The sequence below is a fragment of the Oratosquilla oratoria genome, chromosome 4 (genome assembly GCF_046742065.1).
Source record: "Oratosquilla oratoria isolate Oo_2021 chromosome 4, ASM4674206v1, whole genome shotgun sequence".
Lineage (NCBI taxonomy): Eukaryota > Metazoa > Arthropoda > Malacostraca > Stomatopoda > Squillidae > Oratosquilla > Oratosquilla oratoria.
In genome coordinates this window covers 3,054,474-3,067,385 of record NC_134780.1, presented here as the reverse complement: position 1 = coordinate 3,067,385, position 12,912 = coordinate 3,054,474, and the positions used below count along the sequence as shown (strand labels likewise).

The window sequence follows — 12,912 nt, the reverse complement described above, 5'->3', positions numbered from 1 at the left end:
TGTCCCCAGACACCGAGTGGTACCTCTTCTTTTGTTTTGGCTGCGGTCAGGATATTCTATCCATTTCCTTAGTAATTCCTCCGTAGCGAATTGGTTATTGACGCTATTAATGCCATTGTCATTACCCACAACGATGACGTAGACGACGACGATGACGTAGACGACGTCGATGACGTAGACGCCATAGCCTTCCCCAATTATGATCGCTTGCACTGTCGATCACGTGACCTCCCGATTTATGAAGACGGCCGCTTTGCCTCCGTCAACATCTGAAGTTCTAATGTTTTGAACAACAACGCCTTTTAGTGTTCTCTGGATTCATACTCATCCCATACCTTCTCTTCTATCTTATCCTCCTCCTCCTTCCCCTCCTCCTCTTCCTCTGCCTCCTCTGCCCCCTCCTCTCTTTCCCCCTCCTCATTATCCAACTACACAGAGTTTGCTCTAGATTGATATTGATAATGTGGTCCGCCAGTGACGTCACAGAGGGAAACTTTGGGGCTTCACCAAAGCATCTGTCTGGATGGCATGAAGCGGAGCTTCTGAGAGCACAGCTGACGACACAAGTTTCACCATGGTCTTCGATAATTAATGTATTGGACCCATAAATGACAGTCATTCCGTCCCCGAAGAGATCTTAGAGTTTATATGGTCCAATCAATAGGTCTCTTACATGCCACATACCCTGTCCTCTTGCTAAGGGGAACAGTGACAACTTACAGTATATATATATATACATACATATATATATATATATATATACATATATATATACATATATATATATATATATATATATATATATGTATATATATATATATATATATATACGTATACAAATATACATATATATATATACGTCGTTCAGCCAAGCCAGTTGCCCTTTGACGATGTTTGGCTCGGGTTCGACTCATGATGGAAGTCCTTGGCTCGTCGGAACCAATGATAGGATATGTTGTGTAATGGCTCACTTGTCCCATTGGTAAGGTATGGGTCGGGCGTGGGGTCATGAACGATGGGGGTCCGTGGCTCGTCCGAACAATTGGTACGGTGCGGCTTGTGCAAGGTTCACGAGCGCCAGCTTAATTAGCCCATGAGGCGGCCTGGTCAGCTTAATCAGGCATGGGGAGGTGAGTGGTACCCTTGACCTTGTCTGAGGACACACAATCAGGTGAAAACGAAACGTTGTGTTACAACGCTTAGCTCGTTACAGACTCATAAGATACAGTATCTGATAAAGATCTAAAGAGCATAATATCGTTCCAGGAAGGAAGGCGTTTGCCACTTTCATACATCCTTGACCATCGCACTCCAAGTTTACAGATTTAGTTTTGGCAAATATCAAGCGATTCTATTCCCGAGCGGTTTGAGACTGTCAGTCAAGTAATCCCTTCGGTAAGGTGATAGCACAATTTTATTTTATTTATTTATTTATTTTTTTACTTTTAAGAGTGTACAGTCGCAAACACTCGAACATGACTCATGAACTGTGGAGATATATTTTTTCTTGTTAAGTATCTAATTCCTATATATAGCAGTTCCTTTTTTGTTTTTATACCTCGCAAGATTAACCGACATAATAAAAAATGTATATAAAAGCCAGAGAATAGAGACCGAAAACAAGGAATGTTTATCATGCAGTATTGGTGCTGGGCTACACGTAATTGTGGACTGATAAAGGGACTAGAGAAGTTTGTCTTCCTTCTATTTCGAGAGAAGTAATAACACTATTTGTTCAGGTAGAGGAAATGGCCGGCTGACCAATCGGACGTGACGAGCCAAGCCGCCTTGGTCTAACCGCGGCAGATCGCATATACTGCAGACCCAATGAAATACTGAAATGGAACGTATGAGTGATTGTGAGCATGTGGTCCCGCACAAGTTTTGTACTTCTAAGAGGATGTTTAAATAGGCTCAGGGCAACAGGTGTTGCAGTGACCATTTTACAAAAGAGTTGAGCAAAAAGACCAGATTCCACTTTATTTGGAGAGGTACAAAATGCAACAAAGAAATGAATCGTGTGATGCTGCGATTGTATCTGTTCCCTGTGTTTGTAGCTGTCCCCTGTCCTTGTACCTGTCTCCCCTCCCCTGTCTCTGTCTCTGTCTCTGTCTCTCTCTCTCTCCTCGTCGTTTCACTTCCTTGATCCTATCATTCCTTTCCCTTCCCTCTTCCTATTAATAACCAAAATCAATTTCCCTCCTCTTCCGTGTATGGACATTCATACACGAAGACTCACACGCACACATGCAAGCACACGCATACGCACACACACACACACACACACACACACACACACACACACACACACACACACACACACACACACACACACACACACACACACACATATATATATATATATATATATATATTTACATATATATATATATATATATATACATATATATATATATATATATATATATATATATATATATCCAGCAATTACTATACAAGAAAAAGGGAAGAGGAAAAGAGGTTTGAGAAGAATGTATCTGACAAATTTCAATTTAAGATTTTCTTCAGATTTGTGAGTGGCAACCTGAAACAGAGCGAATATCCAAGTTGAAATTGAAGGGACAGTATATGAAGATAGAAGGGAAGCGGAGATAATGAATGGAAGCTTCCAATCAGTGTTTGATAAGGAAGAGGATCTTCAAGAAAATAAGATGTGATAAAGAATAAAGTAGTGGAAGTTTGTGCAGTTTTTCAATTACTCGAGGAAATGGAGGTATGGAAGACCTCAGGGAGTAGATGAGACCTCAGACTGGATATTGAATCGGTTTAGAGCAAGGGTTCGTAACTTTTTTTCTCCAATTCCCCACTTTTTAGTGAGCCAACTCTCCATTTCCCACCACAGCATCGGTCTTTGACAAATTCGATTTTAACCCATGCAGTGTTTAGTTACTAAACACTGCATGGGTTAAAATCGAATTTGTATATTTACAAATTCACGAAATGTGACAACAAGAAGACACCAGAAACAAACAAAAAGAAACAAAAACACATCGATAAAAAAAAGACAGTGAGTCCAACCGGTCATTCCCCACTTGGCAACTCCACCATTCCCCACCAGTGGGGAATTCCCCACCAGTGGGGAATTCCCCACAGGTTAAGAACCCCTGGTTTAGAGAATAACTGGTGGATGATATTCATAAATCTATTCCATATTTTCTGGAAGAGGGGAAAAGTGCCCTTGGACTGGAAATCTGCAGATGTACATACATACATACATATACCAAGGCTTTTTCCCCCTTCCAAGGGAGGTAGCCAAAAAGGGAAAGGCATAAAAACACTCCCACCCATTTCATCCCTAAATACACTCCACACCCCTCCCACCCTTCCTCTCATCTGAGCACCTCCTGCAGATGTACCGACATTAAAAGCAGGAAACAAGGGCGGTGGGGTGGGGGGGAGGATTATCACCGAATTATAGACCAGTGTCCTTGACCGGCAACGGTATCTAAAATGTAGGAACTAAGTCGCAAAAGATAGATGAATGAAATGTTTGGAGTTGATATTTAGAACAAGAAACTCTTCTGCAGTCATGTGCTAAGTATTTATTCGAGAGTGGCTGTGCTGCATGAGAGGGTTAGGTGGATTATGTATACCTGGATTCGGAAAAGGCCATCGACAAAACACCGTAAAAAGATTGGTATAGAAGAAAGAAAACGTGAGTGGATTGGAACGAGGGAAAGACTTTTAACAGACGTATGGGAACAGTATTGAGAGACGCGAGGTCAAAAAATCATAGTGATAACTTGGAAAAGCAAGATTGCTTGAAAGATATTAGAGAACATAGCTTTCCACATAGATGCTGAAATTTGTGGAACATGTTGGAGGTAAATGGGATTCAGACCAACAACATAAACAAATTTAAGGCAAATTTTGGTAAACGAAGGCAAAGTCCCGTTAACACTGCTGCAGCACCATATGCTATAATTAGGTACGTGTAATTAAGTAAAGATACACTGACACGCACATACATGCACACACATACGTACAAACACACACACACACATGCGCGCGCTACTACAGCGGTCAGAGTTCGAATCACGCCCAGGGGTGAAATTATTTCAGTATCACTGCGAGTCGTTACTCTAACTCTCGTGGGGAGGGGGGAAGTTAGGTGTGTGTGTGCGTGTAAGGTCATAGCATTACCCATAGATCGATCATACATGAGCTCTGAGCTTTCATACGAGAGGGTAATAGCTGTCGATTACGAGTCCAACACGTGATCCAAGACCATGGTGAATCACACACACACACACACACACACACACACACACACACACACACACACACACACACACACACACACACACACACACACACACACACACACACACACACACACACACACGTGCACACATACACGCACGTAAACATGCACATACAGATATATACATATACACACACACACACAGACACACACGTGCACAAACACACGTACACACACACACACACACACACACACACACACACACACACATACACGCACACACACACACACACACACACACACACACACACACACACACACACACACATATATATATATATATATATATATATATATATATATATATATATATATGTACATATATATATACATATATATAATGTACACACATACGCATACAGTGTTTAGGCGAATTTACCGACAACATCGAAACGCTCAATTTATCGATGTACATAATTCATCGGAGGGAAAAAATGGTAAATATCTATGAAAGTGTCAAAACAATAAATCATCGAATTAGTTTGGTTTGCAATGTAGGTGGCTGAGGTAAGTAATCAAAATCGTGGTGGTAAGTACACTTATATATATAATTAGCTACTGATCAAGTATGAAACAGCCCAAGCACTAAATTACCGAATTAGCCTGAATTGCCAAGTAGTGATGATGGGTTTTCTTCCTTCCGACAGAAATGTAAAGTACTCGTTATACCAATGTCACGACCCAAAATCCCATCCAGATCAATCATGGCGACCCATAGCTTGGTAAAAATTTTGTTTTATTTGAATTTCGAAATAACTGTAGATATTCAGAAGATTTTTCACTTCAATTAAATCGTCTATGTCTCTGTAATGTTGTCCCTATGCGTTAACGATTTAGGTATTCTAATACAGTATTATTACTTATAATGATATTCTAATAGTAATATCCTTGGCGACACATTCAAATGGCTTGACAACCCAACTTTGGGTACCAGGGTTTAGGAACCACTGCAGTACGAGTATACAAAGATGTTCACTGCTTTGACCATAATGCCTCTTCAGTTCATAGATTCTGAAAAAAGCACAACAAATAATTCGCTTGAAGGATGGCATAGAACATTCGAGACCAAGATTGCTAGACACCACCCTAATATACAGTATAGACGTTTTTCGACTGCCTGAAAAAGGAACAAAACACTAACGATGTTAAAGCCGATCAATACTTGGCTGGTACTTCATCTCAACCACAAGAAAAAATATCGTGACTTTTCTGAATGGATAAAAAAAATCATTGAAAGATATAATTCATATAGCAACGTCGTTGATTATTAGCGAGCAATAGCCACCCAGTTTTCCGGTCTTAAGAACATTTTATAGTTTTAAGTTTTATTAGTTCTGTCAGTAAAATTTTTAACTTGTACATTTTGAACTGTTCTTAATAAATACTACGAAAGGAAATTCTACTTTGTTTTTGTAATATCCTAGATAAAAGCTATGAAAGTCATAATTTTCGATGAATTGTGTAGATTGACAAATTGTGTCAATTATTGTTGTCGGTAAATTGTTCCCGATGATCTTCGCGCACACCCAAGCCCTTTCTCAAGGGGGGTAGTAACGTCTTGCAGCTGCGTAGCGGAAAGTTTCACAGCCTGAGAGAGAGACGTGAACTCGGTACAACGACGTTGGTAGTCCGTGATGTGCGTGCATGGGAGGGCGGGGGGGTTGGGGGATTGGAAGCGAGTGATGGCTCTAAACATGAATGATATTCATCTGATAGTCCTTGACGTCGACAAAAATTTACACGTACTTAAACGGCTACCAGTCCTCCGTCCTCTCCTCCTCCTCCTTCTCCTCCTCCTCCTCCTCTCTATAAGATGACAATTGTTTCGTTCTGCCGTGCATCTTTACAAATACATTTTCATTTATATTTCATCATAACTTTCTCCTTCTATCTCTCTTTTTCTCTATCTGTCTATCTCTCCCACTCTCTCCACCTCTCTCTATCCCTCTCTCCTCCTCTCTCTCCCTTCTCTCTATCTCTATTTCTCTCTCCCCCTCTCTGTCCCTCTCTCTACCTCTCCACCTCTCCCTCTATCCCTCTCTCGCTCTCTCTTCCTATTCCCCTTTCCCTCTGTCCTTCTATCCCCCCTTTCCCTCTCCCCCTCTCTCTATCCCTCTCTATTCCTCTCTATCCCTCAATCTATTTCTCTCTCCCCTCTCTATCCCTTTCTCCCCTCTCTCTTTGTCCTTCTCTCTCCTATCTCTATCCCTCTCTCCCCTCTCTCTCTATCCCTCTCTCCCCTCTCTCTCTATTCCTCTCTCTTTATCACTCCCTTCTCTTTTTATGTCTCTCCGTTTATCTCTCCGTCTCTATTTCCTTATCTCTAGCTCCTAATTTCTCTCTCTCTCTCTCTCTCTCTCTCTCTCTCTCTCTCTCTCTCTCTGACCTGGATTGTCTGTTCGTACTAAGGTGCTACAGAAATTTATATATATATATATATATATATATATATATATATATATATATATATATATATATATATATATATATATATATATATATATATATATATATATATATATATGGTAAACAAGACCCATGGGTCCTTAATGGCAATCTGGGCTTAAACATCCATCGTGCACCTCTTGCGACTCACGGTGGTGGTGACTTCACAGTCTTGGCGACTACCGAAGAAGGAGAGTGGCCGCCAAGAAAGTTCTCGAAGTAGACAAAGATCTCCGGGTTAGAATGGTCAGGAATGGGTGTAAGAAGAAAAAATAAATAGTTATCTGATATTTCGTCAGTTTCCGCTGACGTCACATCCGGCAGGAACAGTAATGCAACAAAGGAACAATGGCACAAAGAAGGTTGAGAGGAACAAGAACGTGACTTATGGGATTCTGTTTCTGGAGAGCCGTAAATGACTGAGGATTTCATTCAGCTACTGAAGAATCAACCCTTAGAACGAAGAAGCTGAGTAACGAGAAGTGGAATTCGGAGTTTAGATTACAGATTGTGAGGGAAAAAAGAAATAAGAAATGTAGAAGACGTGACGGATTTTCTAATGAGTGAAATTAGAGCTTCCTCCTGCACATTTGTCCTCTTAAGAATTTAATCCAACTTAATTTAATAGTGAAATTCCAGCGTCACATTGTCCTTCCAAGAGTATTAGTGGCTAATTCCTTCCTCTCATCAGTCAAGAATTCCTCAGTCTGTGTGTACGGAGATGCACAATAAATAAATGAATAAATAAATGAAAATGAAATACAATAAATAAATAGATAAATAGATAAACAAACAAATCAATCAGTCAAAAATAAATGAATAAATGAAACACATAAATCATTGTTTTTGCACATGCACAGATTTGAGAGTAAGAAGGGGTTTAAACGGTCGAACAGTTCGTCGAACGCGGTTCGACAGACACGTGTTTAAAGTGATGTTTGAACGTGTGAACGGGGTATTTGGGGTTCAACCAACGTGTTCGACAACCAAATACCCCGTTCACACGTTCACACATCACTTTAAACACGTGTCTGTCGAACCGCGTTCAACGAACCGTTAGACTTTGAAAACCCCCTCTTAGACTGCTTAAATTGAACAACATAAAATTTCAGTCTTCTGTTCCATTGTGTTCTAAGTCCCCAATATTTGACTTGGGCAACCCGTTCATTCACCGACATTCCTATCGTTTCCAGAATTACAAAGGATTACAAAGGCAAAGCATGCCGACAGGAGACCTTTTGATCCATATCTAGGTCGGATGCAAAAAAAAAAAAAAAAAAAAAATCATATTAATAATAAATTAAAACTATAACAATGTAAATAACAATTAAAATACATAAATAAATGCATTGGTATAGTTGAATAACAAACAAACAGGTAAATAGTAAATGATAATAAATTGACATATAACTAATAATAAATGAAAATCAGACAGACAAATTATAACAAAACAAAAACAAATAATATAACATAAATTATAATAATTACAGCATCTTACTTAGGTATTTATCTAAATGATTCTTAAAGCTTCGAACTGAACTACATTGCACTACCTGTGCAGGAAGTTTATTCCATTCATTAACTACACGGTTGGCAAAGTTGTTTCTACCTACTTCCAAATTGAATCTATTTCCGGACAGTTTGAGACCATTGTTTCTTGTCTGATTCTCAGACAGAAAATCAGTTCCATCGTTTTAATATTTTACTACAACACTACATTAGTTATTATTCGCATATGCAGGCCGCAGCAAAGTTGACATCTGTTTGCATAAAAGACCACCACAAAGTTGTCGAACTTTGGAATATTAGTGTATTATTTGTTTTTGTTTTGTTATCATTTGTCTGTTTGATTCTCATTTTATGTGTGTCAATTTATTATTATTTACTATTTACCTGTTTGTTTATTATTTAACTATACCTATGCATTTATTCATGTATTTTATTTGTTATTTACATTATTATACTTTTTATTCATTCGTTTATTATTATCATGATTTTTTTCGCATCCGGCCTAGATATGGACCAAAAGGTCTCCTGTCGGCATGCTCCGCCTTTGTAATCCTTTGTAATCCTTAACCTAAAGGCCTTGCAGCCCATATTTGGTCATCCTGCCCATTCGCCATCCAATTGTTATGAGAAGCTACACCATCTAATCTCATCTCCGAAACCCTTTCTAAGTTGAATATAAGCAGTTGGCGCCCTTTACCTCAGTATGCCGGAGAACTGATATTGTGAGGTGCTCCTAGGTGGATGAAAAAACGTAACGTTGACTAAAAACAAACTTTCAACGATTCCTATAGCTTGAAAGAGTTAACAGAGCTAGTTAACAAACCCTTCATTTTGAAGTCTGACTCTAATTCGAAACAGTTTGGCATTAATTCAATAAACCTGTTTTAACTGTGCCGAAAATGACCCATTGGTCCCAAAGAGATCAGGGAATCGATCGGTCGAACCATCTGACCCAGCAATCAGCTGAGGTGCCAACGACAGACGGGAGGGTGGGGGTGAGGGTGGGGGTGGGGGGGAGGCTCTCTTGCGGCATCACACCGTTAAGTAGAGCTATTCGGTTCAGAGCCTGCCACTGATGTGAAAGGGAAGAAGAGAAAGAATGAAGGATTGGGAAAGGGTGGAGAGGAAAGGAAAGGAAGGAATGGAAAGGAAAAAAACGGGAAAGTTGGCGGCAAAGAGAAAAAGGGAGAGAAAGATATATGAAAAGGAGAGAGGGGAAGAGAGAAAAGAGGGAATGGAAGAGAGAGGAAGAGGAGGAGAGGAGGAGAGAAAGAAAGGGGAAGAGGACAAGAGGGATGGAAATGAGGAGATGTAAGTGAGGGGGGAAGGAAGATCAAGAAGAATAGGGAAAAATTGGAAGTGGGGAGAGAAAGAGACAGAGGAAGGAAGGGGTGGGCGGAGGGATGGAGGGTCGAGACATGGAGGGAGAGAGAGAGTGAAAGAAGGGGGAAAGATTACGTAGAATCGCGAGAAGGAAAAAGAGGAAAGGAAGAAAAGAAAAAGAGAGGGAAGAGGAGAGGTATAAAGGGTGAAGTGGAGAGAGACGAAAGAGTAGAGAGGAGAGAGAGTACAGGAGAGAGAGTGAAAGAAGGGGGAAAGATTACGTAGAATCGCGAGAAGGAAAAAGAGGGAAGGAAGAAAAGAAAAAGAGAGGGGAGAGGAGAGGTATGAAGGGTGAAGCGGAGAGAGACGAGAGAGTAGAGAGGAGAGAGAGTACAGGAGAGAAGAGAGGGATTAGGTTCGACCAACGAATCCCATTTCTGTGCAAGTTGGGAGTGGGAGACTTCATACTCATTGGCTCGAGACGTGTATTTGGTTTGATTTGATTTATGAAATTTTTTGGCTCGAAGGCCAAGCGCTGGAGCCGGTAGGCCATTCAGCGCAGAGTATTTGGTTTGATATAACATCAATTCTGATGAATACAAGTCTTTCCAACGTCCCCAGGTCCCTGCGTGATGCAACGAGACGAGGTCGACGGGGAGTGAGGAGTGAGAACGGGGACCTTGTGGGACTTCGGGGAACACGGCAAAAGAAGGTCAAAGAAGTCTTCATTTTCTTCTTCTTGTAACGTTTCCTCTTCTTTTTCTTTCCATTTTTTCTATTTATTCTTCTTTTCTCTCTCTCTTTAAAACCCGCTTTTACTACTTTTTTCTTCTTATTTATATATATACACGTATTTTTTTTTTTACTCTATCATTCTCTACTTCTGTCAGTCGAACGTTTCCAAGCCAGGTGGCCTTGTGAAAAATAAAAGAAAGGCGCCAGGAGACGCTTATCTACGACCAAGGCCGTCACCTTTGCCCTATGTGTTCGGACTGTCACTTGTCCTTCCTAGAATTAATCCCAAATCCACGTAAGACATGGCGAGATTGAAACCAGCGCGCCACAACGGTGGAACCAACCTTTGTCATCTTAAGGGGCATTTAGACGGCCAAATGGTTTGACAAACCCGGTTTGTCAAACAAGTGTTTGAAGTGATGTTTGACCGTGTGAATAGGGTATTTGGTTGTCAAACACGTTCGACAAACGTGTTTGACGACCAAATACCCCCATTCACACGGTCAAACATCACTTCAAATACTTGTTTGACAAACCGGGTTTGCCAAACTGTTTGACCGTGTAAATGGCCCTTTATATTAATAGCTGACCGAACCTAGAAAATAAACCGAAATAAAATAAAATAAAATGAAAATGAAATAAATAACAGATCCCCATGAAAAACGAACATACAGTAGGCTACACATTCAGGACACCAGCCCTGGACACTGATTAAAGTCTCGGAAGAATCCGTGATCAGTTTCTTGAATCATTGCAAGTCATTGCAAGACAATGTCGTTCACAATACCAGATCATACTGGTCGTGTTCATGGAATTCCCAAGGGCGTGTTGGCTATCTTTCGTTGTTATTCTTTACACTGTCATGTCCAGACACATCGACGCGTGATCGAATTACCACTGTCACTATATTTTACGACTGAAGAACCTGTTCTAGCTGCTGCCAAGCGATTCTTTTCAGCTCAAGAAAAACACCTCCGTAATGATACAGCTAGGAAATTTTTCTAGCTTATCGTGAGTCTAACCTTCTTCCTGCGGTTTAAATCTGCCTCGACAGTTGCAGCCACAACGGTTCAAAAGGTGAATGTAAATACAGTCGACATACAACGCCACTGCACCAGGGGCAGATTTTTCCGAATGGAGTGGAGAGTTACTCGTTTGGTGATACATTCACAGATGACATTATTATGGTACAGTGTCATTTACTTTGTATATTTGAAATGTTTCATTTCGAAGGGAGTGGAACATCTTCCCCATACCCTCTTCCAAGATAAAAACATCCTCAAATGTCTTCAGACCCCCACGGTCCGATGCTGGAGAAAATAAACGATAATTCCTGACACGTTTACGAGAGACCGCAGTTTACGTCAGCCGTCCTTCTCTGATGTTTCATATTGTTTCGCTCGCTTAATGTAGCGTTACGGTTTTGCTGACTGTTCAGGTGCACCAACCTCACGCTTAATCCTGATGTCACCTTTTCGACTTAGACCCCTTCCAGTGCGCAGGCCGATAAAATACATAGCTATGGGCATGCGATTTCTTCAATTGTACGAAATCCTCGACATTACTTTTTAAACCTTTCAACTGAAGAAAATCGCCTGATGATGGCAAGAACAGCCAACGAGGCTATGGAACGCCGTGAAAGATACTGCTCTGGCTAACACGACTTTTATTCAGCCCGAGTACAAGAAGTAGTGGCGAAGAGCACTCGAAGACAATAATCTCACTTTGACACTTCTCCAACGCTCCGCCTCCTACCGAGCACCAAAAAACGTTCAGTTCTCCTGATTCCATGTGAATAAAACGGCTCGGCGTCAGGCACAACAAATTCTATCAACTCTTTGACGCCTCTTCGTTTCTTATTTTCATTCTGACCATCAGCAAGTGATCTCATTCCCATGAGGAAAAATCCTGCAGACTCCAAAGGGTTAAGGTGTTCCGCAGTTTGGATGAAAACACAACACACTTGGCGACCTTTCTCTGAAAGGAGTATTCGTTAACGAAACATTTAATCGATTAAGAGAAACCAACTATAAAAGAATGACCCCCACTGGCTTACCTTCACTCTGGTGTTCGTCCGTATCGACTCGGTTAACCGAGAACCTTTCGCGCCGGTCACCGGACATTGTGGCTATAATTGTCACTCTTTCTGACAACGCGATCAACTTTTCTTCGGTATTTTTGTGCGCACAATTTTTTATCACAGGCACTTCCTCGTTACTTTGTTACCGAATTTATATATTCTCATGTCACTCGAATTTTTTCTAGTATTGTTTGATCTCCCTCCTCGCCACAACAGAGGTCAAAGAGGCGTGGTCGCCTCCCCAGCCTCGCCGCCGAAGGGAGAATGAGGAGGAAGAGGAGGAGTGAGTGGGAGATAGGGAGGAACGTGTATGTTGCAGTCGGCACCACACAGACCTGGAAGACAAATGGTCCGCGACTCAGTATTTATGGTGCAGAGAGACTGAGATTCCAAACGTCGCCAGAATGTTCATCCAAGCCTCGAGGTAGCACAAGACATAACTTGAATAGTCCGGTTACTGACTGCTCTGTTCACCTTACCTGTTCGGGGAATTATCCAGGAAGGGGGTCTGTTCTTCTGGACAGTGACGTCACAA

The 12,912-nt window shown here is 41.0% G+C and overlaps 1 protein-coding gene across 5 annotated transcripts in view; it reads right to left on the bottom strand.

Moving 5' to 3' along the window:
• Nucleotides 1-12,709, bottom strand: part of LOC143024586 (bumetanide-sensitive sodium-(potassium)-chloride cotransporter-like) — a 77,765-nt gene extending 65,056 nt beyond the window's left edge. For all 5 annotated transcript variants that reach the window (XR_012966289.1, XR_012966288.1, XM_076183411.1 and 2 more), the window contains exon 1: nt 12,354-12,709. Coding sequence is in view for 3 of the 5 variants with exons in the window: in XM_076183411.1 (XP_076039526.1) it covers nt 12,354-12,420 (67 nt within the window). In the remaining 2 variants the exon portion in view is untranslated. The remainder of the gene's footprint in view (nt 1-12,353) is intronic.
• Nucleotides 12,710-12,912: the final 203 nt, after the last annotated feature.